Genomic DNA, 24,931 nt, shown 5'->3' on the forward strand with positions numbered 1-24,931 from the left:
TCACAAGGAGGCCCTGGGACGTGCACCAAGGGCCTCCCCTATGGTAGATGGGAGCTCATCTAATTGAGCCACAGCTGCTTCCCTAAATGATTTTTTTAGGTGAATTAAGGATTATAGTCAAAAGACATCCAGTAATGAGAAGCAGATATGGCTCAAGCAGTTGGGCACCAGCCTAGCACATGGGAGGTCCCGTTTGGTTCTTGGTGCCTCCTAAAGAAGATGAGCAAGACACCAAGCTGATGCAATGGGCTAGCGTGGCAAGCTGATGCAACAAGGTGATGCAACAAGGAGACACAAAGAAGAAACACAATACACAAAGAGGAAACACAATGAGAGACACAACAAACAGGGGGCGTAGATAGCGCAGGCCATTAGGTGCCTACCTCCCACATGGGAGCTCCTGGGTTTGGTTCCTGGTGCCTCCTTAAGAAGAGATGAGCAGAAACAGAGAGCACACAATAAACAGACACAAAGAGCAGACAGCATAAACAGCTGGGGAGGGGGAGGGATAAATAAAAAGAAATTAAAAAAAAAAGACAGCCAGTGACAGTTCCATACACAGAACCCAGGTTTTCTATTGGACATTGACTTTGTGATGTCTCTTAAAGGGGCTGTTGACCAAAGACTTGGTAATCTTTAGAAACAAAGGGATTTTGGCAAAATTTTAATCAAGCACATTAACCCAATTCAACTGTATTCATACATATTTGTGCTTTTTCCATATAATAAACTTTATTTATAGAGAAGTTTTAGATTATGTAAAAATTACATTGAAAGTATAGGGAATACCCATTTACCTCACTCCTTCCCCCTCCCACATTTTCCTCTATTAATAGCAGTTTACATTATTGTGGTATATCTGTTACAATTGATGAACGAATATTGAAGCATTGCTAATAATCAAGGTCTATAATTTATACTATGGTTTACACTTTTCACTGTACAGTTTTTTAGTATTTGACAAAATGCATAATGGCTTATATCTGTCATTGCAATATCATACAGAGCAATTCCAGTGTCCTAAAAATGCCCTATGTCCCACCTATTCTTCCCTGCCCCTCCCCTCAGAACCTCTGATAACCACTATCTTTATATCAATGTTACAAGTTATTCCATTACAACAATAAGTCTACTTTGGTTTGTGGTTGCATTCCCCCCTTTATGTTTGTTCATTACTCAATCTTAAGAGGGGATGGTGGTGCTCACTCTGCTTCCATTTGAGAGGGGGTTTAGGTCTTATAGGGCAGATTGAAAGAACTGTTTTGCTTGCAATTGTAGATATTCTTTGTTTTTGGCATGGGGGTTGTCCATCATAATCATTTTGTTAGTTGTCCTGGGCGAGTCTGATGAACTAGAGAATAGGTGTTGTGTACAACTCAGCTGAGATTCAGGGCTCAACAGGCATATGAACAGATTGAAGATTTAAGTCTCTGGGATATATTTAACTGGTATAGTGCTAATTTTAGGTTCAAATAAAAGGGGTAGAAGAATCATGTGTAGGGAAATTATAAATGAGTCTAACTCTGTTACGTTGTGGAAATAGATTATCATATATTCCAAGGTAAGGCCCACCAATGGAGTGCTGTTTTCGTGGGGTCGTGTGCCTGGCCTATAATGTCTGGATGACTCTAGGGCCCTTGGAAGCACCCCTGTTTGGGTTTTGTTTACCGTGGCAGTTAGTGAGATCTGCCTGTGACATGCATAAGCGTAACCTCTGAAAAACCCTCCTGATTCACTTTGAAATCTCTTAGCCATAAAAACTCTTTTGTATTTAATGTTTCCCTCTTTTGGTCAAGGTCTTTTTCCAAATGCATCATTGGTTGGCACTTGGTATGAATCATGCAGTGCAGGGAGGCAAATCCCCAGGAGTTATGTCCCATGCTAGGGAGAAGGTAGTGAGTTTATTTGCTGAATTTGGCTTAGAAAGAGGCCACGTTTGAGTAACAAGGAGGTTTTCAGGAGGTAACTCTTAGGCAATAGTTATTATTAAGCTAAGTTTCAATTTTACAAGAATAAGGTTCATAAGTGAAGTATTAATATTGTAGGCTTGGCATGTTGGTCTGTTGTCCTTTTATTAGGTACTGCCTATGTATTCTAGATTTTTTTTAACTTTATTTTTTTTTTACTTTATTTTTTTTACACATTTTATTAAAGTTAATAGATCACAAAGAACATTATATTAAAAAAGAAATACATAAAAAACATGAGGTTACCATATACTCCACTCCCCAACCCCCCAGCCCATCATTTTTGTAAATTGTATTTTTTTAAAGATATATACATCACACAAAAAAGTTACATTAAAAAATATAAGAGGTTCCCATATCCCCACCCACCCACCCCACTCCTTCCACACCAACAACCTCTTCCATCATTGTGACACACTCACCATACTTGGTAAACACATTCTGGACCACTGCTGTACCACATAGATAATACTTTACCCTATAGTTCACACTCTCCCCCAATACATTCAGTAGGTTAAGGCGGGATATATAAAGTCCATAATCTGACCCTGCAGTATCATTTAGGACAACTCAAAGTCCCCAAAATGCCCCACAACACATATCTTCTCCCCTTAGCAACTACTGTGGTCACTTTCTCCTCCTCAATGCTACAATTTCTTCTATTACTAGTCAAAATAATTTTATAGTGGAATATCAATAAGTCCACTCTAATCCATATATTTTTTAAAAGATTTTTTTTTCTCTCCCCTTCTCCCCCCACCCCATTGTTTGCTCTCTGTGTCCATTCACTGTGTTTTCTTCTGTGATTGCTTCTATCCTTATCAGCAGCACCAGGAATCTGTGTTTCTTTTTGTTGCGTCATCTTGTTGTGTCAGCTCTCCATGTCTGCAGCACCATTCTTGGGCAGGCAGCACTTTTCTTTTACGCTGGGTGGCTCTCCTTAAGTGGCACACTCCTTGTGTGTGGGGCTCCCCTATGTGGGGACACCCCTGCGTGACACGGCACTCCTTGTGCACATCAGCACTGCCCATGGGCCAGCTCCACACGGGTCAAGGTGGCCCGGGATTTGAACTGTGGATCTCCCATGTGGTAGATGGATGCCCTATCCATTGGGCCAAGTCCACTTCCCTCTAATCCATATTTTATTCCTCCCTTCTGTGGACCCTGGGATGGTGATGTCCACTCTAGATCAAGAGGGGCCTTAGATTACACATGGGTGATGGATGCAATTCCTCTGCTTGCAGTTGTTGGCACTCTTGATTCCCTGGTGTGGCGTTTGACCATCTTCTTTTTTTTTTTTTAATATTGCATTCAAAAAATATGAGGTCCCCATATACCCCCCACCCCCCTCACCCCATTTCTTCCCCCATAACAACAATCTCCTCCATCATCATGAGGCATTCATTGCATTTGGTGAATACATCTCTGAGCACCCTGCACCTCATGGTCAATGGTCCACATCATAGCCCACACTCTCCCACATTCCACACAGTGGGCCATGGGAGGACATACAATGTCTGGTAACTGTCCCTGCAGCATCACCCAAGTTCCAACAACTCCAAGTTCCGAAAATGCCTCCACATCTCATCTCTTCCTCCCATTCCCTACCCCCAGCAGCCACCATGGCCTCTTTCTCCACACCAATGCCACATTTTCTTCTATTACTAATCACAGTAGTTCATGAATAGATTATCAGTAAGTCCACTCTAATCCATACTCTATTCCTCCATCCTGTGGACCTTGGAATGGTTGTGTCCACTCCACATCTATATCAAGAGGGGGCTTAGATTCCACATGAATGCTGGATGCAATCCTCCTGCTTTCATTTGTAGGCACTCTTGGCTCCCTGGTGTGGTGGTTGACCTTCTTCAACTCCCTGTTAGCTGAGTGGGGTAAGTCCAATAAACCAGAGTGTAGGAGCTGAAGTCTTTTGAGGCTCAGGGCCTGGCTATCTCATGGTCAGCCCAGAGATTCAGGTCCCCTGGGTATATATTAAACCCCAGCACCAACTACAGTTCCAGTAAAAGTAACAGGAGACGCTTGTGAACAAAGATCACATCTGAGTCCAGCTCCATCACACAGAAACACAAAACTCCAAAGTAGGGCCAACTGACATGGCACTGAACTCCATCTGCCATGACCATAGAACCTGGGGGTCTCTGTAGCCCTCAGAAGAACCAATACCCGGGGTTGTTTCTACTTTATCTGTCTCTGGACTCTGCTGAGGTGTGCATAAGGGCAACCCCTCTGATAACCTCCCGGCTCTTTTTGGAGACTCATAGCCATATAAACTCATTTGTCCTTTCCATTTCCCCCTTGATTCACGTCAAAAAGCATTTTTAACTCCTGGTATTATATGTAGATTGAGATAATCTGCTGGTCTGAGTTGGCCCTTTTATTCAAGGTCATTTTCTAGTTACATCATCAGCTGGTACTTGGTAGTGATCCCTCAGCACCAGGGAGGCTTATACCCAGGAGTCAAGTCCCACGCTGGGGGGAAGGCAACACATTTACATTCTGAGTTTGGCTTCGAAACTGGCCACATTTGAGCAACACGGAGGCTCTCAGGAGATAACTCTTAGGCACCCTGCAGCTCTAGGCCATGTTCTTATTTCAGGTGCACAGGCTCACAAGCATAGTCATTAGTATCAAGGGCTCATTGTTGGACCTTCATTATTTTTGGTCTTTGCCATTGCACTTGGGGGATTGTTGCTGTTCCTTTAGGGACTGTGATAGAGCTCCCCTGGCTAGGAACTCAGCACTCCCTCAGTTGTTGTTTTTAATTGTATCCACTATGAAAATATCCAAACATTTTTATGTACCCTGAATATATGCCCTGGAGAACTCCCTGCCAACCATGTGTCCCCTGTCAATAACATCCCACACCAGTATTCCTCCCCTGCCATTGTTGAACCTCTCTGTGATCCAAAACTTCTTGAAAAGTGAAGCCCAATATATTGCCAGGTGCCATTAATAGTAAAATGGAATATAGTGATGAGTTTAAAGGTTAGATATAGAATACATATTAATTTGGAAAAATTAAGGTAAAAGTAAATTGGGGTATCAAAAAATTTAAAAATGCAAAAGCTTTGTTTTTGATGTTTTGCCTTCCATCACTGCAATAAGTGTTGCCCTGTATGCAAATTGGCAAGGCAACTACTTAGGTCTTTTCCTCAGTGTTTATGTCCTATCTTTTTCTTTTCTTTTTTCTAATTATTAAGCTTATCTTCACAAGAGTTTTAGATTACAGTAATTCATATATACAATATACAGTACTCCCACATATCCAACATAAAACCTTTTCCCTTCCACAGCAATAATCTTTTTACATATTCATGCTATATTTACTGAAACTGATGTACAGATATTGAGACAATAGCTTTCAAACAAGGTAACATTTGTGTTTACATTGTGGTTTATATTTTAGACTATACAATTTTCTAAATTTTTAGTTATCTTATGTTTTACATTATGATTTACATTTTAGCCTATCAGCCCGTATATATTTTTGGTGTAATTTTACATGTCTTATATCCATCCTTGCGTACTTTTATGGAACACTTCTATTGCCCACACTGTTACATTGGTTCCATGTATTCAATACCTCTTTCCCCCTCCCCTTAGGGCCCAGCGACAGTCAATCTTCATTGCTTGAAGGGCCATGTTCAGAGATATTTGCAACAGTGTTGAGGGCTTGACATGCTCAACTGCCCTAATGCACTGGGAGCTACCATTTCTCTTGAGAAATACAATTCCCTCTATTTGAGGGCATCAGTCCTCCCCAGGATGTGGGTATACCTTCACTCTCATTATATGGGTCTCTATCCAATGATATAACCCACTCTGGCAAAATGAGCATTCACATATGCCCTAGGAGTCTGTCCTGCATGAGATTATCCCCTTTAAGCATCTTAAACAGGTAACCTTCCTTATTATATTTTTGAAAAAGTTTTCTTAGCATTATACTCTCAACCAAATACCTGACAATCTCCTATGTTCATATGTTGCCCCACCCTCCCCCCAGTTTCTTGGGCAATATTACCCATTCTCCCATCCCTAGCCCCCCTCAAACCCACAAAGCCCCACCCAAAGGTAATCCTATGCCCCCATTTTATCCCTTCCTTGTACAAATACTTACCTCCAGCTTATCATAGATTTCACCCATGTAGATGTCAGCTTGCATCCTTCCTCTACCCCCCAATTTCCTTTAAGCCTATCATCCAATCTCTGGCTATCTGAGGCAGCTTGGTTTACTTATTTCATGTCATTGAGGTCATGTAGTATTTGTCTTTCAATGCCTGGGTTGCTTCACTCAACATAAGGTTCTCAAGATTCATCCATGTTATCACGTGTGTTTGTAATGTATTCATTCTTAAAGCTGAGTAGTATTCCATTGTATGTATATACCACATTTTATTTATCCTTTCATCTGTTGATGGGCATTTGGGTTGATTCCAACTTTTGGCAATAGTGAACATGCTGCTATGAACATTGGTGTGCATATATCGGTTTGTGTCCTTGTTTTCAGTTCTACTGGGTATATACCCAGCAGTGGAATTGCTGGGTCATATGGCAAATCTATGGTTAGTTTTTTGAGAAACCGCCAAACTGTCCTCCAGAATGGCTGGATCCTTCTGCATTCCCACCAGCAGTGGATGAGTATTCCCATTCCTCCACATCCTCTCCAGCATTTGTAGTCTTCTGTTTTTTTCATAGCTGCCAGTCTTATGGGAGTAAGATGGTATCTCATTGTAATTTTGATTTGCATTTCCCTGATAGCTAGAGATTTGGAGCATTTTTTCATGTGCTTTTTAGCCATTTGTATTTCTTCTTTGGAGAAGTGTCTGTTTACATCTTTTTCCCATTTTTTAAATGGGTTATCTTTTTATTTTCAAGATATAGGAGTTCTTTATATATGCAGGTTATAAGTCTCCTATCCGATATATGGTTACCAAGTAATTTCTCCAATTGTGTAGGCTCTCTTTTCACTTTCTTGACAAACTCCTTTGAGGTGCAGAAGGCCTTAATTTTGAGGAAGTCCCATTTATCTATTTGTTCTTTTGCTGCTCGTGCTTTTGGTGCGAAGTTCATGAAGCCATTTCCTATTACAAGGTCTTGTATATGCTTCCCTACACTGCTTTCCATAGTCTTTATGGTCCTGGCTCTTATATTTAGGTCTTTGCTCCATCTTGAGTTGATTTTTGTATAAGGTGTGAGTTGGTAATCCTCTTTCATTCTTTTACATATGGATATCCAGTTCTCCAGGCACCATTTGTTGAATAGGCAATTCTCTCTCAGTTGAGAGGGTTTGGTGGCTTTATCAAATATTATATGACTATATATATGAGGATCTATATCAGGAACTCTCAATTCGGTTCCATTGGTCTGTGTGTCTCTCCTTGTGCCAATCCCATGCTGTTTTCACTACTGTAGCTTTGTAGTATGTTTTGAAGTCAGGTAGTGTGATTCCACCAATTTCATTTTTCTTTTTCAGTATGTCTTTGGCCTCTTTCCTTTCCAAATAAATTTCATAGCTAGTTTTTCTAGTTTGTTAAAGAATGCTGTGTTGATTTTTATTGAGATTGCATTGAATGTATAGATCAGTTTTGGTAGGATAGGCATCTTAATAATATTTAGTCTTCCTATCCATGAACAGGGAATATTCTTCCATTTGTTTCGGTCTTCTTTGATTTCCTTGAACAGTGTTGTGTAATTCTCTGTGTATAAGTTTTTTACATCTTTAGTTAAATTTATTCCTAGGTATTTGATTTTTTTATTTACTGTTGTAAATGGTATTTGTTTCTTGATTTCCTCCTGAGCTTGCACTTTATTGGTGTACAGAAATGCTACTGATTTTTGCACATTGGTCTTATAACCTGCGACTTTACTAAACACATTTATGAGTTCTAGAAGCTTTATTGTAGACCTCTCAGGGTTTTCTGTGTATAAGATCATGTCCTCTGCAAATAATGACATTTTGACTTCTTCCTTTCCAATTTGAATGCCTTTTATACCTGGTTCTTGCCTCAGTGCTTGAGCAAGTACTTCTAAGACAATGTTAAATAGAAGAGGTGAGAGTGGGCATCCTTGTCTTGTTCCTGATCTTAGAGGGAAGGATTTTAGGATTTCACCATTGTAAATGATGTTGGCTGTGGGTTTTTCATATATACTCTTTATCATGTTCAGAAAATTTCCTTGTATTCCAATCTTTTGCAGTGTTTTTATCAAGAAAGGGACCTGTATTTTGTCAAATGCTTTTTCTGCATCTGTAGATATAATCATGTGATTTTTTTCCTTCAATCTGTTTATATGGTGTACTACATTGATTGATTTTCTTATGCTTTTTTTTTTTTTAAAGATTTATTTTTATTTAATTCCCCCCCCTCCCCTGGTTGTCTGTTCTTGGTGTCTATTTGCTGCGTCTTGTTTCTTTGTCCGCTTCTGTTGTCGTCAGCGGCACGGGAAGTGTGGGCAGCGCCATTCCTGGACAGGCTGCTCTTTCTTTTCAAGCTGGGCGGCTTTCCTCACGGGCGCACTCCTTGCGTGTGGGGCTCCCCCACGCGGGGGACACCCTTGCGTGGCACGGCACTCCTTGCGCGCATCAGCACTGCGCATGGCCAGCTCCACACGGGTCAAGGAGGCCCGGGGTTTGAACCGCGGACCTCCCATATGGTAGACGGACACCCTAACCACTGGGCCAAAGTCCGTTTCCGATTTTCTTATGTTGAACCATCCTTGTATACCCAGAATGAATCCCACTTTGGTCATGGTGTATAATTCATTTAATGTGCTGTTGAATATGGTTAGCAAGTATTTTGTTGAGGATTTTTGCGTCTAGGTTCATTAGAGAAATTGGTCTGTAATTTTCCTTTCTTGTGGTGTCTTTCTTTGGCTTTGATACTAGGGAAATGTTGGCATCATAGAATGAGTTAGGTAATGTTCCTTCTGTTTCAATATTTTGAAAGAATTTCAGCAGGATTGGTGTTAGTTCTTTCCGGAAAGTTTTGTAGAATTCACCTATGAAGCCATCTGGCCCTGGGCTCTTCTTAGTTGGGAGGTTTTTAATGACTGATTCTATCTCTTTACTTGTGATTTGTTTGTTGAGATCATCAATTTCTTCTTTCATCAATATAGGCTGCTTATGTGTTTCTAGGAATTTGTCCATTTCCTCTGAATTGTCATTTTTGTTGGAATATAGTTTTTCAAAGTATCCTCTTATGATAGTCTTTATTTCTGTGGGGTCAGTGGTGATATCTCCTTTCTTATTTCTCATTTTGTGTATTTGCATCTTCTCTCTTTTTTTCTTTGTTAGTCCCACTAAGGGTTTGTCAGTTTTATTGATCTTCTCAAAGAACCAGCTCTTGGTTTTGTTTATCTTTTCAAGTGCTTTCTTATTTTCTATTTCATTTAGTTCTGCTCTTATCTTTGTTATTTTTTTCTTTCTTCTTCCTGTGGGGTTACTTTGTTGTTTTTTTACTAATTCCTCAAAATGTGCAATTAGTTCTTCAATTTTTGCTCTTTCTTCTTTTTTGATGTATGAATTTATGGCTATAAATTTCCCTCTCAATACTGCTTTTGTTGCATCCCATAAGTTTTGTTATGTTGTGTTATCATTTTCATTAGTTTCAAGGTAGTTATTAATTTCTTTTGAGATTTCCTCTTTGACCCACTGTTTTTCTAAGAGTGTGCTGTTTAATTTCCATATCTTGGTGTGAAATCTGGGCCTCTGGCCCTTGCAGATTTCCAGCTTCACTCCACTGTGGTCAGAGATATTATTTTGTATGGTTTCGATCTTTCTGAATTCATTGAGCCTTTCTTTGTGGCCTAGCACATGGTCTATCTTGGAGAATGATCCATGTGCACTTGAGAAAAATGTATATCCTGCTGTATTCAGGTGTAATGATCTGTATATGTCTATTAGATCCAGCTCCTCTAATATACTGTTCAAAGTATTTGTTTCTTTATTGATTCTCTTTTGAGATGTTCTGTCCAAAGTTGATCGTGGTGTATTAAAGTCTCCCACTATAATTGTAGAGGCATCTATTCTTTCACTTAGTTTTTCCAGTGTTTGCCTCATGTATTTGGAGGTGCACTTGTTAGGAGCATAAATATTTATGGTTGTTCATTCTTCTTGAAAGATTATCCCTTTCACCAATATGTAGTATCCTTCTTTGTCTCTCACAATTGTTTTGCATTTAAAGTCTATTTTGTCTGATATTAATATAGCTACTCCTACCCTTTTTGGGTTATTGTTTGCTTGTAAGATTGTTTTCCAGCCATTCACTTTCAACCTCCATGAATCCCTGGGTCTAAGATGTGTTTCCTGTAGACAGCATATAGATGGGTCATATTTCCTTATCCAATCTCCCAATCTGAATCTTTTGAGAGGTGAGTTTAATCCATTGACATTCAGTGTTATTACTTTCAAGGAATTATTTATGTTAGCCATATTTTGTTTAGACTTGTGTTTGTCATATTTTGTTTGTTTTTATCCTTCTCTTTTTGTCTTTTTTGTTGCTCTTACACTCACCTCCAACTCTGCCTCTCCTGTTTTTTTCTTTCTTCCTGCAGAACTCCCTTTAGTATTTCTTGAAGGGCAGGGTTCTTGTTGGCATACTCTTTTAATTTCTGTTTATCTGTGAATATTTTGAACTCTCCATCATTTTTGAATGCTAGTTTAGCTGGGTAGAGTATTCTTGGTTGGAAATTTTTTTCTCTTAGTACCTTCACTATATCATACCACTGCCTTCTTGCCTCCATGGTTTCAGATGAGAAATCAGCACTTAATATTATGGAGCCTACCTTGTATGTGATGGTTCTCTTTTCTCTTGCTGCTTTTAGGATTTTCTCTTTGTCTTGAGCATTGGATAATTTGACAAGTATATTATGTCTTGGGGTGGGCCTGTTGGGATTTATGTATTTGGGGTGTGTTGTGCTTCCTGGACATGTACATCCATCTCTCTCAGTAGATTTGGAAAGTTTTCAGCCATTATTTCCTCCAACACCCCTTCTGTCCCCTTTCCCTTCTCTTCTCCTTCTGGGATGCCTATAATACTTATGTTTGTGTGTTTGTATTGTCTTTCAGGTCCCTAAGTCCTAGCTGGATTTTTTCTATCTTTTTATTGATCAGTTCTACTATCTGTTTGATTTCAGATGTACTGTCTTCCACGTCACTAATTCTCTCCTCTGCCTCTTCTAATCTGCTGCTATTTGCTGAGAGTGTATTTTTGATTTCTTGAACTGTGGTGTTCATCACCACATATCTGTTATCTTTTTGTGTATGTCTGCAATTTCCTCTCCAAGTGTTTTCTTCATATTGTTAATCTCTTCCTTTACTTCATTAAGTTGTTCTCTAATATATGTTTTCAGATCTTTAATTACTTGTCTGATGTTCTGCTCCCCTTCCTAGTTTTTAGTTTGTTCATTGGATTCAGCCATATTTTCCTGATTATTGGTTTGGTTTGTAGTTTTTTGTTGCTGTCTGGTCATCATTTTATCTTGATGGGTTTAATCAGTTCCTTAGCTTCTTTGTCTAGTCTTGGGGGTTCATTAGTTGTTGTTCGTGTGTAAGTGTTATATCTTCTCTTTGTCACTTTGTTCTTCTTACTCTATTTTCTTGTTGCTGGCTAAATTCACTTTGAAGGAAAATATTAGGGCCAGGGAAAACAAATGAGTAAGAAAAGAAAATGTATAAAGTAGTATTGGTAATAAATGTTAACAGAGCAACAATGTGAGATCTGGGAGAATGTATATTAGACTCATGTAAGTTGTGTAGAGTTATAGCAGTAAGTAGAGTACCTATAATGAGACAGTCAACTGAATATGGGAAGAAATATAGTATGAATTAAAAAGCCAGTGTTTTCATGAGAGAGGGATAGAGAAAAGAAAGACAATAATATCAAGAGTGGATAAAAGACAGAAAATAGAGCAAAGGTATTAGAAATAAAAAGTCAGACAATTTGGGGACCAAAGAAAGGGAGGTGGAATGTAAGAGAAACAGTAGATGGTGGAGGATAGAAAGATGTGGGGGAAAGGGGATAGTGTAGGTGGCCAAAATCAATACACACAGAAAAGAGGAAATGGAGGATGAGGAAATACAACAAGTGTGAAGCATTCCCTGCAGCACCTATTATATAAAGAAAAGAAAAGAAGAAGAAGAAGAGAGAAAAGGGGAAAAAAAAGAGAAGAGGAAAAGGGGGGGGGGGGAGAACAAGCAAGAAAAAGAAAAGGAGAAAAAAAACTAAATAAATGAAAAAGGACCTTGGGGGATAAAACGGAAGAAAAGACCAGGAGACAATGCAATATTAGCAACCAAGACACACACAAAAAAGAAAAAAGAAAAAAAAAACACAAACGCCAAGGACTAGGGTAATCAAGGACCTCAGGTGGACCTCAGGGCGCGGTGGATTCGGGGATGGGAAGTCTGTGATATTGCAGACTCAAGGTGTGTGAGTTTCTGGAGTGTGGGCCACCAGGGTTTAGGGGACACAGACCTGGGAACCATGCATCCGGTTAATGGGGCCTGGGAGCACCACAGCACAACAGAGCCTTCAGGGATCCCCGCAGCCGGGTGCCAGCCCTAGGGGGAGGAGTCCTGCCCGCAACCTCTGACCTCCATGTCAGAAACCCAAAATTCCACCTCTCACAAGAATCTCTTCTGTCCCTGTCTCACCAAATCAACATCCAGACACCTCCTGCCCTGCAAGCCCCCGAAACAGCCCGCTGGGAGCACCACTGCACTACAAAGATTTCAGGGACCGCTGTGGACAGGCCGCCAGCCCTAGGGGGAGGGGTTCCACCTACAACTTCTGACCTCCGTGTCAGAAACTGAAAGTTCCACCTCTTGCAAGAATCTCTTCTGTTACTGTCTCACCAAATTGACATCCAGACACTTCCTGCCCTGCAAGCCCCCGAAACAGCCCACACAGGTTTGGGAACACCCCACACAACAAAGGTCTCAGGGATCACTGCAGCCCGGCCGCCAGCCCTAGGTGGAGGGGCTCCACCCAGAACCTCTGACCTCCATGTCAGAAACCCAAAATTCCACCTCTCGCAAGAATCTCCTCCATCACTGTCTCACCAAATCGACATCCAGACACCTCCTGCCCTGCAAGCACCCAAAACAGCCCAGTCTAGCAGGACTCCTGTTTGACCATCTTCACCTCTATGTTATCTGACCTGGGAAAGTCCAATGAACCAGAGAGTAGGAGTCGCAAGTCTGCTGAGGCTCAGGGCCCAGCTGGCATATGGGCAGTCCAGAGATTCAAGTCCCCTGAGTATGCACCATCCCTAGCACCAACCACAGGTTCAGTAAAAGTAACAAAAGGCATGTGTAGGAAGGTCACATTTGAGTCCAGCTCCATCATACTCAGGAGCAGAAATTCAAAAGTAGGGCCCTCTGTGTATTCTAGAAATTCTTGCCACTCTATTTGAAAAGGTAGCAGGACTGCCCAGGATTGGAGTTTTGTTGGTTATTATGTGGGCCTCCACCCACTGAGTAATACACTATGACAGTATGAACACATTCATATTCCATAGAGGCATGCCCCAGGTGTACACTTCCCCACTCATCCTCTCATCAGTGATACCCTGCACCAGTGACCCTCCCCTGCCATAGATACTAAAAGAACATTTCCACAATTGTATTCTCAACCATAGTCCTCATCCTCCCCAAAGTTCACCTATTCCTTCCTCCAGCCCTCCCCCCAACTCCATGGATGACCCAACCCATCCCCCCAACCCTGCTTACGCTCACACTCCAGCACCATCAACCCCACTCGTTCTGCTGCAGCCCTTCACCCCTATTGTAGCACTTTGAGATTATTTATGAATCCCCAAAAGAGGACTGTATTTATAAATTGGTCTGTTCCTCTGGGTGTGATGCCCTTTGATTGTATTAGATTCAGTGAGGAGCCTCTGATTCAATTTACTTGGTAAAATCAATGTAGGGCTTCTGATTGGGTTATGTCAGTAAGGTGTAGCTTGGGTTAAGTCACTACCCCATTCAGCCTATATAAACAGACACTCACTCAAGAAGACACACAGAAAAAGATACCAAAGAGGAGACAGCTCTGTCCCTGGGGCCCCAGGAAGAGATCAGCCATGTACCTCATAGTTTGCAGCTGAAGAGAACAGAGTAGCTGAACAGCCAAGAAGGCCTGGAAGGAAATGAGTGATATTATGCAGTATTTGTCCTTTAGTGACTGACTTACTTCACTCAACCTAAGGTCTTTGAGGTTCATCCATATTGTGGCATTTGTTATTTATTTATTCCTTCTTACAGCAGAGTAATACTCCATAGTATGTCTCTACATTTTGTTTATCCATTCATCTGTTGATGGACACTTGGATTGCTTCCAACTTTTGTCAATTGTGAATAATGCCAAGTGAACATTATTGATATACCTGTTTGTGTCCCTGCTTTCAATTCTTCCAGGTATATTCCTAGTAGTGAGATTGCCGGATCATATGGCAATTCTGTTCTTAGCTTCCTGAGGAACCACAAACCATCCTCCACAGTGGCTGCACCATCCTATATTCCCACCAGCAGTAGATGAGTGTTTTCCTCCACATCCTCTCCAGTACTTGTAATTTTCTGGTTTTTTGTTGTTTTTTAAAGATTTATTTATTTCTCTCCTTCCCTCCACCCCAGTTGTCTGTTCTCTGTGTCTGTTTGCTGCGTCTTCTTTGTTCAATTCTGTTGTTGTCAGCAGCATGGGAATTTGTGTTTCTTTTTGTTGTGTCATCTGGTTCTGTCAGCTCTCCGTGTGGGCAGCGCCATTCTTGGACAGGCTGCACTTTCTTTCATGCTGGGCAGCTCTCCTTATGGGGTGCACTCCTTGCAGGTGGGGCTCCCCTACGTGGGGGACACCCCTGCGTGGCAGGGCACTCTTACGTGCATCAGCACTGCACATGGGCCAGCTCCACACGGGTCAAGGAGGCCCTGGGTTTGAACCGTGGACCTCCCGTGTGGTAGACAGATGCCCTAACCACTGGGCCAAGTCCACCACCTGTTGTTGTTTTTTAAATAGCAGCTAGTCTAGGAGGTGTAAGATGGTATCTCATTGTAGTTTTGATTTGCTTTTCCCTAATAGCTAGTGATGTTGAGCATCTTTTCATGTGCTTTTTAGCCATTTATATTTCCTGTTTGTAAAAGTGTCTTTTCAACTCTCCTGCCCATTTTTAAAATAGGTTGTCTTTTTATTATTGAAATATAAGATTTCTTTATATATCCTGGATACTAGGCCCACTTATTGTATAAGTGGTTTCCAGATAGCTTCTCCTATTGAATAGGCTGCCTTTTCACTTTCTTGACAAACTCTTCTGAAGCCCAAAAAGTTTTTTGAGGAGGCCTCATTTAACTATATTCTTTTGTTGCTTGTACTTACGGTGTAAAGTTTATGAAGCCATTTGCTACTCCAAGATCCTGTAGATACTTCCCTACATTATCTTCTAGGAGCTTTGTGGTCTTGACTCTTATATTTAGGTCTTTATTCCATCTTGATTTAATTTTTGTATAAGGCATGAGTTGGTGATCCTCTTTCATTATTTTAGATATGGATATCCAGTTCTCCCAGCATCATTTGTTGAAGAAATTATTCTGTACCAGTGAGTAGGCTTGGTGGCCTTGTCAAATATCAGTTGGCCGTATTTGTGTGGGTCTATATCTGAACTCTCGGTTCAGTTCCATTGATCAATATGTCTATCTTTGTGCCAATACCATGCAGTTTCAATTATTGTAGCTTTATAATGTGCTTTAAAGTGTATTTGTATTTTAAAGGAGTTTAACACTTGAGAAATAGTGGGTATCTCACAGAGGTTTTCTATTACTTGATATCACAGGCAAGGAAGTTTGTTTCTTGAGTCCTGTCATATCAGGAGCATGGTGTAACTGATTTTGTTCATAAGTATTGCATGATACTTTGGCTTCCTTATTTTTACTTTAATGCATGTCATATGTCTACAAAATATGACTAAGTTGAATCTTTGTCATTATTTTGTCTTCCTGATTCTAGCTAATACAATTAGTTTGGGATCTGAGCCTCTTCCAAATTAGCTTCCCATGTAGTGTGAATGCCCAGGATATTCACTTTGGTCTTAGACTATACTGTATGGATATACCACCACATTTATGGTCCTTTATGGTCTCTAGACTCCCAAATGAGGATACTTCCCTACAAACACTAGCCCATAAAAGTATCCCTATGGCCTTCAGTCCACCTTGCAATAACCTAAGAATTACCTTCTTTACCCTCCTAGACATCTCTGTCACCTTCACTTTTAAAAGTTCTAACCATATCCTTAACAGATTTTTTTTCTGTCCTGTTCATTTTGCCTACATATTCAGTACTAGTCACTAGGGTTGATAGCATTGATTAAAGATGGCTGTAAATTCTTTGCTACTTCTCCCATTGAGAATTGGAGTCTAATTCCTGTCCTTTTGAATCTGGGCTGGCCTTCTTTGATCCACCTAGAGAGTATGGAAGAAGTGACACTTTGCCAACTCTGAGCTTTGCCTTGAGGAGAACTAACAGCTTCTAACTTGCCCTTTTGGCACCTTGAGTCACCATGTAAGAAGACCAACCCTGAGGCTCCCATACTTTGAGGAGACTCAAGCCATATGGAAAGACCACACTATATCCGCACGGAGCCTCAAGCTAGATATTTAATGTGATCACACTAATGGTCAATAGCAGAGTGAGGATTCAACCTTAGGCCTCTTTGATTTTGAAGTCCATGATTTTAACCATTACATTCTCTATCTGTAATTTTACTTTTAATCTCTGGTGCCTAGTGCCTAACAATAGGTATTCAATGAATATTGAATGAAAAAGTAAAATATATAATTGAAAGCAAATGAATGATTCTGCTTAACCAAAGGGAAAGCCTAAGGTATTGCTTCCATATCACAGATCACCTCCTGTACAACAAAAAACATTCTTTTAACTTGCTAAAATATAATAGAGTCATCACTAGCTACGAATGCACAGCCAGTTAGTTCCCGTATTTACAGAGGTTTAGGTAGATATGGTTACTCATTCATTCAACTCTATCATTTCCCATCTGTGTGGACAGGACATTGTGCCAAACAGAGGGAGATGAAGGGAATGAGGCCCAGTTCTTGCTCTTAGGAGCTTACAGAGTGATAATCAGAGATAAAAACAAGAGCTCATGTGTAACCCAAAACAAAACTGGGTAGTTCCACAAGAAAGATGCACAGTAACTGTCAGTTTTGGCGGGAGACAGAAAGCATACCAGTCAGGTGATAAAAGAAATGCCATGAACTACTGACATCTGAAGCCAGCTTTGAAGGATATAGAATATAAGGGAAAGGATATGGGAAAGAGGACTTCCAGCTTAATGCAAAGTCATAGACAAAGGAATTCAATAGGCACCTTTGAAGAATACTGACTGAATCCACTTAGATTGGAATATATGGAAAGTATAAACTATCTTAAACAATAAGTTTGGAAAAATATTGCTTAACATTCTACCTAGCCCAGTGTTTTTCAAGGCTGGGAGCATACTTAGTAACATACTTTTATGCTCAGGTATTATGTAGTTTGAAACATCAGGAAGTCATTATACTCTGTTAGTTTGCTGAAAGCTGCTGGGAACAATATACCAGAAATTGGTTGGCTTTTACAATGGGATTTATAGGTTAAAAGCTTACAGTTCTGAGGCCATGAAACTGTTCAAATCAAGGCATCATCACAGGGAAGCAGACTTGGCCCAGTGGTTAGGGCGTCCGACTACCACATGGGAGGTCCGCGGTTCAAACCCTGGGCCTCCTTGACCCGTGTGGAGCTGGTCCATGCGCAGTGCTGATGTGCACAAGGAGTGCCCTGACACTCAGGGGTGTCCCCGTGTAGGGGAGCCCCACGCACAAGGAGTGGCCCCGTAAGGAGAGCTGCCCAGCACGAAAGAAAGTGTAGCCTGCCCAGGAATGGCACCGCACACAGGAAGAGCTGACACAACATGATGACGCAACAAAAAGAAACAGATTCCTGTGCTGCTGACAACAACAGAAGCAGACAAAGAACACGCAGCAAATAGACACAGAGAACAGACAACTGGGGCTGGTGGGGGGGGAGGGGAGAGAAATAAATAAATAAAATCTTTTTTTAAAAATAGAGTATAAAAGTGTCTCCGTTTAAAAAGGAAAAAAGGCATCATCACAGATGTTTCCTCCCTGAGCTGCAGCTGTGGGCCATTAGGCACATGGCAGGGCACAATGGTGGTATCAGCTCATATCTCCCCTTTTCTCTCTTTTCCCGGCTTCCTTGCTTACAGCTTCTGTCTAATATGGTTTCCTCTCAACTTCTGGCTCCTGAGGTCTTCTCTCTCAGCTTCTGGGTTCCTCTCTGCCTCTATAGCTTCTTTCTGTGTCTGCAGCTTTTTATTCCTTCATTTATAAAGGACTCTAGTAAGAGGAATAAGATCAACCCTCGGTCATGCCCTATTGAAATGATCTAATCAAAAGGTCCCATCTACAATAGGTTTGCACTTACAGAAATGGATTAGCTTTAAGAACAGGATTATCTGGAGTTCACAAAAGACTCAAACTGCTACAAACTCTTTAAATAAAATCTATTTAATAGGACTCTAGAAATTAGATAATTTTTTTAAAAGCCAGCATGCATGTATTTAGTTATTCAATTAATTAGCCTTCTTCCTTAAACATCAGAAACTATTCTCTTCACTAATAAGAAACTAAGTGCTATCTCTCTACGCTTTTCTCCTGGTAGTTTCTAATATTATGAACAAGTTGACTGTTTGGCATTTTTAGTAACAATGTATGAAGTTACTTGACAAGGTGAGTGTTTATATCTGGGGTCCACAGTTATTAAAGTAGAATGGTAAGCATTCTACCTTCAGATCCCCTTTAAATGCCTCTGTTCAAGAATGCATTATCTGAGATTTATTTATTCTTTTTGAATAAGGGATGCTATATCTTTGCATTTTTGACCATTAATTCTGTTGAAATAAACATAATAAACATTTTCTTCATTTCTTTTAAAACCATTTTACCCCATTATATTATAATACCTTGATACATTGAGTTAAAAAAAAAATTTTCCTCTTCCAAGTAAGTGAAGGATGCAAATCATTCATTGGCCTAGCTATTGCAACACAAATCTAAGAAAGAAAAAGGGCATTTGGGGATCTTGCGTTAGAAACATTTCTCTGACTTATTTTCTACCAAAGGAATTTTCTACTCCTTTGGCACTTCTTTGAAATGACAAAGGATGTTATGGTGTTAAAAGCCATGAAAAAAGATATGCTTTCTTCTCCAGCTCCCTTCCTACCCCTATCTGAGGATATAAGTATCAAAGTCAGATTCCTAGTTTAGAGGCAGCTGTTTACAGTGGAAAGATAGACCTGAGTTCAAATCAGATTGTACTATTTATTGACTTTGTGTATCTTGAGCAAATTACTTGGGCAAGAACCTCCTTTTCTTCAAAAGGAGATAATAATAGGATTGTCGGGAAGGAGGTGTGGCTCAAGTATTGGGTGTCTGCCTGCATGGTGAGCCAAGTGCCCATGTGGTGAGCCAAGTGCCTGCATGGTGAGTTGAGTGCCCACATGACGAGCCAAGTGCCTGCGTGAGTGCCCACGTGGTGAGCCAAGTGCCTGTGCACCAAGCTGAGTGCCTGTGCAGATGAGTCACACAGCAAGAGGATGAAGCAACAAAAGAGAGATGAAGGGGAGAGTCAAGGTGAAGCGCAGCAGAGACTAAGAACTGAGGTGGTACAACTGACAGGGAACCTCCCTCCACATCAGAGGTCCCTAGGATCAAATCCTGGTGAATTCTAGAAAAGAAAGATGAGAAGAGAAGACAAAAAGAGAAATACAGAAGATCACACAGTGAATGGACACAGATAGCAAAAACAGCAGGACAGGGAGGGGAAGGGGGAAAAATAAGGTTGTCATGTACATTAAGTGAAATAACATGGGTGAGTGGATGAATGGATATAAATATAAATAAATATAGATATCTAGATATATATATAATAAATATATATATATATAAAAATAAATATAGATATCTAGATAGATGGATACATAGATAAAATGATATGGCAATGTTGCAAACTGTTAAAAATTGATGGATCTAAGGGATAGGGGTATATTGGAGTTCTCTGTGATTTATATTATTTTTGTAACTGTCCTGTAAGTTTGGAAGTATTCAAAATAAGAAAAAAAAAAAAGATGAGATTGGGCAGTGATACATTAATAATTCCTAAATCATTTTTCTATCAGTATTCATCATACCAATAAATAATAAGCAACTACAAAAAATGAGAGAAATCATAATTTGGTATATTAACCAGTAATAATCATCATGAAGCAGTATTTGTTACATGATAGTCCAGGAAATCATTTCAATTTATTATACTTGCCTTAGGCGCAAAAATCTAACATTTCCATTTGCTTATCTGAGCCTTTCATTTTTGTTTTTGCAGACTTTTCATGTTCTGACTGTTGACTCTAAAGACTGTTAGTTCTTTTCCATGTTAACACCTTTCTTTTCAGTCCCTAAAGGGCCATGTCTTCTGAAACTAAAATCTTCTCTGCAAGCAAAATGTATAATGCACTGACACTTTCTACCTGTGCTTCCTCTAGGGGTGTAATCTTTACAGAACCTCTCCCTTTGTAGGAAATAAGTGACATGCCTGAAATAAGTAGTGGAAATAGCAAGGAAATAAAGATTATAGTGCTGGCCTTGACTGCCCAGGAATGGAGACAGAATGATGTAGAAGTGACTGGGGATGGTTCCATAAACTGGAAAATGTAGATGGCTCATTGGCTAACAGTGCACAGATTGTTTCCGTTTATTTTTCTCCTACTACTACTGTGTTTGCCAGCTAGGGCAAAAGTGATGGTAGAGAAAATACTAAATGTTAGGCATCAAATTAAAAGAAAAAGTTAGACTCTCAGTACCATTAATTCTGTCATCTTTTTTCACTTTTTCTTCACATCAATGTTCTTTTCTCTGCAAAGATCTGTGTAATATCTTAACATAAAATAACCATGGTGGTATCAGTGATATGCTTTTACAATGTGTTTTTTGTTTGGAAGTTGTAATTCTAGTTTCACTACATGAGTTTTCTTGGGCATCTAGTTTATCCTTTATAAATTTCAGTTTCCTCATTTGTAAAATATTCATATTAATATTCAAATTTTACTGGGTCTAAATTGCCATAAGTTATAAGACTCACTATTATTTTATGTGCCAGTGAGAAAAAAATAAATACTGAAAATTAAATATTCAGTGCTTTTTTATCAATTATTGTAGATTTATCCTAAGTTAGGTATATGTTAGAATCCATGAAAAAAAATTAACAGTCAACTTTATGAGTTTATAAGTAATAAATGGAATAATAAGTTTTTAGCATGGCATGTTTTAAGTGCTTAATAAGTAGCTGCCATTATGTTGATGGTAATGAGGATTTGCTCCTGAGCATTCAGAAGTGATACCCATTGTTTAGGTAATTATTTGGGATTCAGAATCATTAATAGGCCACCCTGATGATTTCGTTGGTGGTAGGCAGGATGCCCATTCATTATGAACTGGAAGAAGCATAACACTACGTAATGTGTTCAGTTGTCTTTCAGAGGTAATTCTTTTAATGATTAGCACTTTATTATCAATGAAATTTATCTGTAGACTGTAACTGACGTTTCCTCCAGGAATAAGTTTTATAGATTTATATCAACCTCCTGGGTTGGCTGAAGTAACTTTTTGTGAAGAGAATTTAGTGCAAGTGTGTAACACAAATAAGGTATTCTCACACGTTAAGCTTAGTAAAACTGTATTGTGTACATTCTGATACGAGACCTCAGGTAAAATTTTTTCTGTCTTTCTGTCTATACAGGAGGCAGACAGTGGGGAGGACGAATGCCGGTCACAGCCCAGGAGGTATGTTTGTTCATGATATCCTACAGTTATTTCTATAGTTACTGCTTTTTTCTCTAATTCTTATTCAGTCTTGTCAGATTAGCTTATCCTACTTTTCCAAGATACTTCATTGGTCTCTTAAAAATGGATTGCTTTAAGAAGTCAATTACTGACTTGAAAGATTTAAAATGGTAACCTGTTGTTAAAAGATGTAGAAAGGCTAGTTTGGCCCAATTTTGACCAAAGTCTGTAGGAATTACCGTCTGTAGGAATTATCCTGGGTAATAAAGAAGGTAAATTTCTTTACCTTTTAGGAAAATATCAAATGAAGAACATTTCAGCCTTCAATTTATTTATTGTACTTGGGTTTGTCATACATTTTGATATAATTTGGCAATCTTACAGATTAACCAATATTCACTTCCTAAATACAAAGTATATACTGAATAACCTACCCAATCCTTTAAAATACAGTGAATGGGGAGTGAATATGACTCAAGTGGTTGAGTGCCTGCTACCCACATGGGAGGTCTGGAGTTCAATCTCTGGCCCCAGTACCTAAAAATAAAAATTTAAAAAAGCTTTTTTTCCCCTCCCTCTAATGGAATAGTGGGCATGTTGTTAAAAGGGTACCAAAGAAGGGTGTCATTAAAAGAAAAAAATTATGGAAAAAATCTAGGAGGTATATACTAATTTTCCTGTTGTCTCCTTAAGTGATTTTTTAAAACAACCCCTTTCTCTCACAAGCAACAGTTCTGGTAAGTTCTAGAGGTCATTTAAATGTTACCAACTCTTGTCCTCTGAACTTAGTCAAATGAGCCATTCTGGATGATAGAAAGCATATAATAAGCATGCTCGTTTTCCTTAATGATTAATTATCAGATGTTTGTTGACATATAGCTCCCTATAATACACTACAACTTAATAAAAAAAATAGTTCCTGGCGGTGGACTTGGCCCAGTGGTTAGGACGTCCGTCTACCACACGGGAGGTCCACGGTTCAAACCCCGGGCCTCCTTGACCCGTGTGGAGCTGGCCCATGTGCAGTGCTGATGCGCGCAAGGAGCACCCTGCCATGAAGGGGTCTCCCCCGTGTAGGGGAGTCCCACGTGCAAGGTGTGCACCCCGTAAGGAGAGCCGCCCCGCGCGAAAGAAAGTGCAGCCTGCCCAGGAATGGTGCCGCACACACGGAGAGCTGACACAACAAGATGATGCAACAAAAAGAAACACAGATTCCCGTGCTGCTGACAACAGAAGAGGACAAAGAAGATGCAGCAAAATAGACACAAAGAACAGACAACTGGAGTGGGGGGGAGGGGGGAGAAATAAATAAATCTTTTTTAAAAAATAGTTCCTTTTCATTTATAACTGAGGCTATTGGCGATATTTTTCCTTTTTGGATTATCACACAGATTTTGACTTAAAGCTTAATTTCTCACTTCTAGGGAAGATCTGACAGTTTCATTCTTTTACATAGAGCTAAGAGATAGAAGCCCAGAAGAAATTATAGTGAGTATTTAACAGGGCCATTATAACCTTATCCCATTAGAATGAAGGGGGAAAAAAGTCTAGTGGATCAGGTTTAAAGATCTCTGGGTTAATTTCAATCTTTATGCATTGATGTGTTATCTACAGGAATCAAAAAAATACATAATGATGAAGCAACTCATAATGAGAAGCAGAGCTGTCTCTAATTCACAGCTTAGAATTGTTAGGCCGTTAAGAACCATAAAGACTTCTGTTTACCGTTTAGAAAGTTAGTGGCAGTAAATCATTAATATTACCAGCAGAGGGCTTTTTCAGTCTTCTTCTATTCACAAGGATTACTTAAAGAAATAAGAAACAAAACATAGAAGCACCATTTTAAAAATCAAGATTTGCTAGCCTATTTTAATTTCTTATATTCCATGCTAAGCTATTTCTAAATCTGTTTGCTTTAGTCTGATTGAAAATATAGAAACTTCTCTTAACTGCCAATTGAATGTTCCTTGTACCTAAATGGTAGTTAAGAGGTTACTTTTTGTGGGTTTGGCTGTTAGAGATTGTTCTGGCTTTCTCCATCACTTACCACAGAATAAACTAGCATTGAGTTAACATCTTTTCATTGAACCTGCCTGAATTAATCTTGTCAGTTTGTGGATTCAAATGTGGTTTGTAGTAGGAAATTTAAATAGCAAGCAGCATATTATTAAAACTAAATGCCAGTTCTAGGTAATAAAAAAGGCATTCCATTAATAATCTCTTACTTTAAGCAAGTGGCATTTACTTGAAAAGTCATAAATTAAAAGTAATCTTCAATATAATTAACCCAAATCATGATGCCTTTAAAAACCAGTGTATTTATGCCACATTAGCCCCTTTTTATGATGTTTAAATTCTGGCAATATTTTGTCTTTTTCAGAGGATAAACCTAAAAAGATAACATGATTATAGAATTTCAAATCTAGTTGTATGTTATTAATTTTTTTATTAAAATCAGTGCCAGTCTTACTTTTGCATTCTTATGACTCATAACTTTCCTCTTCTTTGTGTGATAACTTACTTTGCTAACTGGAGAATACCAGACTAAACCGTATAAAATGCTAACATTTGACCATTTTGACATATAAACAGCAGTCTCATATGGTTCAACCTAATAAAATCATAAAATAATTAATAAACAAAAATGAACCAAAAAAAATATGTCACTGAAGTAAATCTGAGGTTCAAAAAAAAAATTAAAGTAACTGGTTGTGATAGGAAACAGTGAACAGTGTTCTTTAGGATCTAAATTTAGAAAATAAATATTTTAATAATAGTAGAATTCTTCCATTCCTGTGTGTACCAATCCCAAGCTAAGAACTGCATAAAATAAAGAGAAAAGGAGTGACCTTTAGAAAATTTTCTTTGGCATCAATAACTCATAGTATTATACAATAAGATACCTTCAAAGGTCTGGGAGAAATTGTCTTTTTTTTTTTTAAAGACAAGTGAATGTTTCAGCCATTCAAGAAAATTACTTTTTTCCTCTCAACTCAAGCAACATACATAATATTTATCACCAATTTTTTTTTTAATTACT

General features: G+C 39.3%; 1 protein-coding gene across 2 annotated transcripts in view; it reads left to right on the forward strand.

Annotated features, from left to right (window-relative positions):
• SSH2 (slingshot protein phosphatase 2) overlaps window positions 1-24,931 on the forward strand; it is a 312,427-nt gene that overhangs the window by 122,454 nt on the left and 165,042 nt on the right. For both annotated transcript variants that reach the window (XM_004454370.3, XM_004454372.3), the window contains one exon: window positions 21,848-21,891. In XM_004454370.3, the coding sequence (XP_004454427.2) occupies window positions 21,848-21,891 (44 nt within the window). The remainder of the gene's footprint in view (window positions 1-21,847; window positions 21,892-24,931) is intronic.

This window comes from Dasypus novemcinctus, chromosome 21 (assembly GCF_030445035.2).
Source record: "Dasypus novemcinctus isolate mDasNov1 chromosome 21, mDasNov1.1.hap2, whole genome shotgun sequence".
Taxonomy (NCBI): domain Eukaryota; kingdom Metazoa; phylum Chordata; class Mammalia; order Cingulata; family Dasypodidae; genus Dasypus; species Dasypus novemcinctus.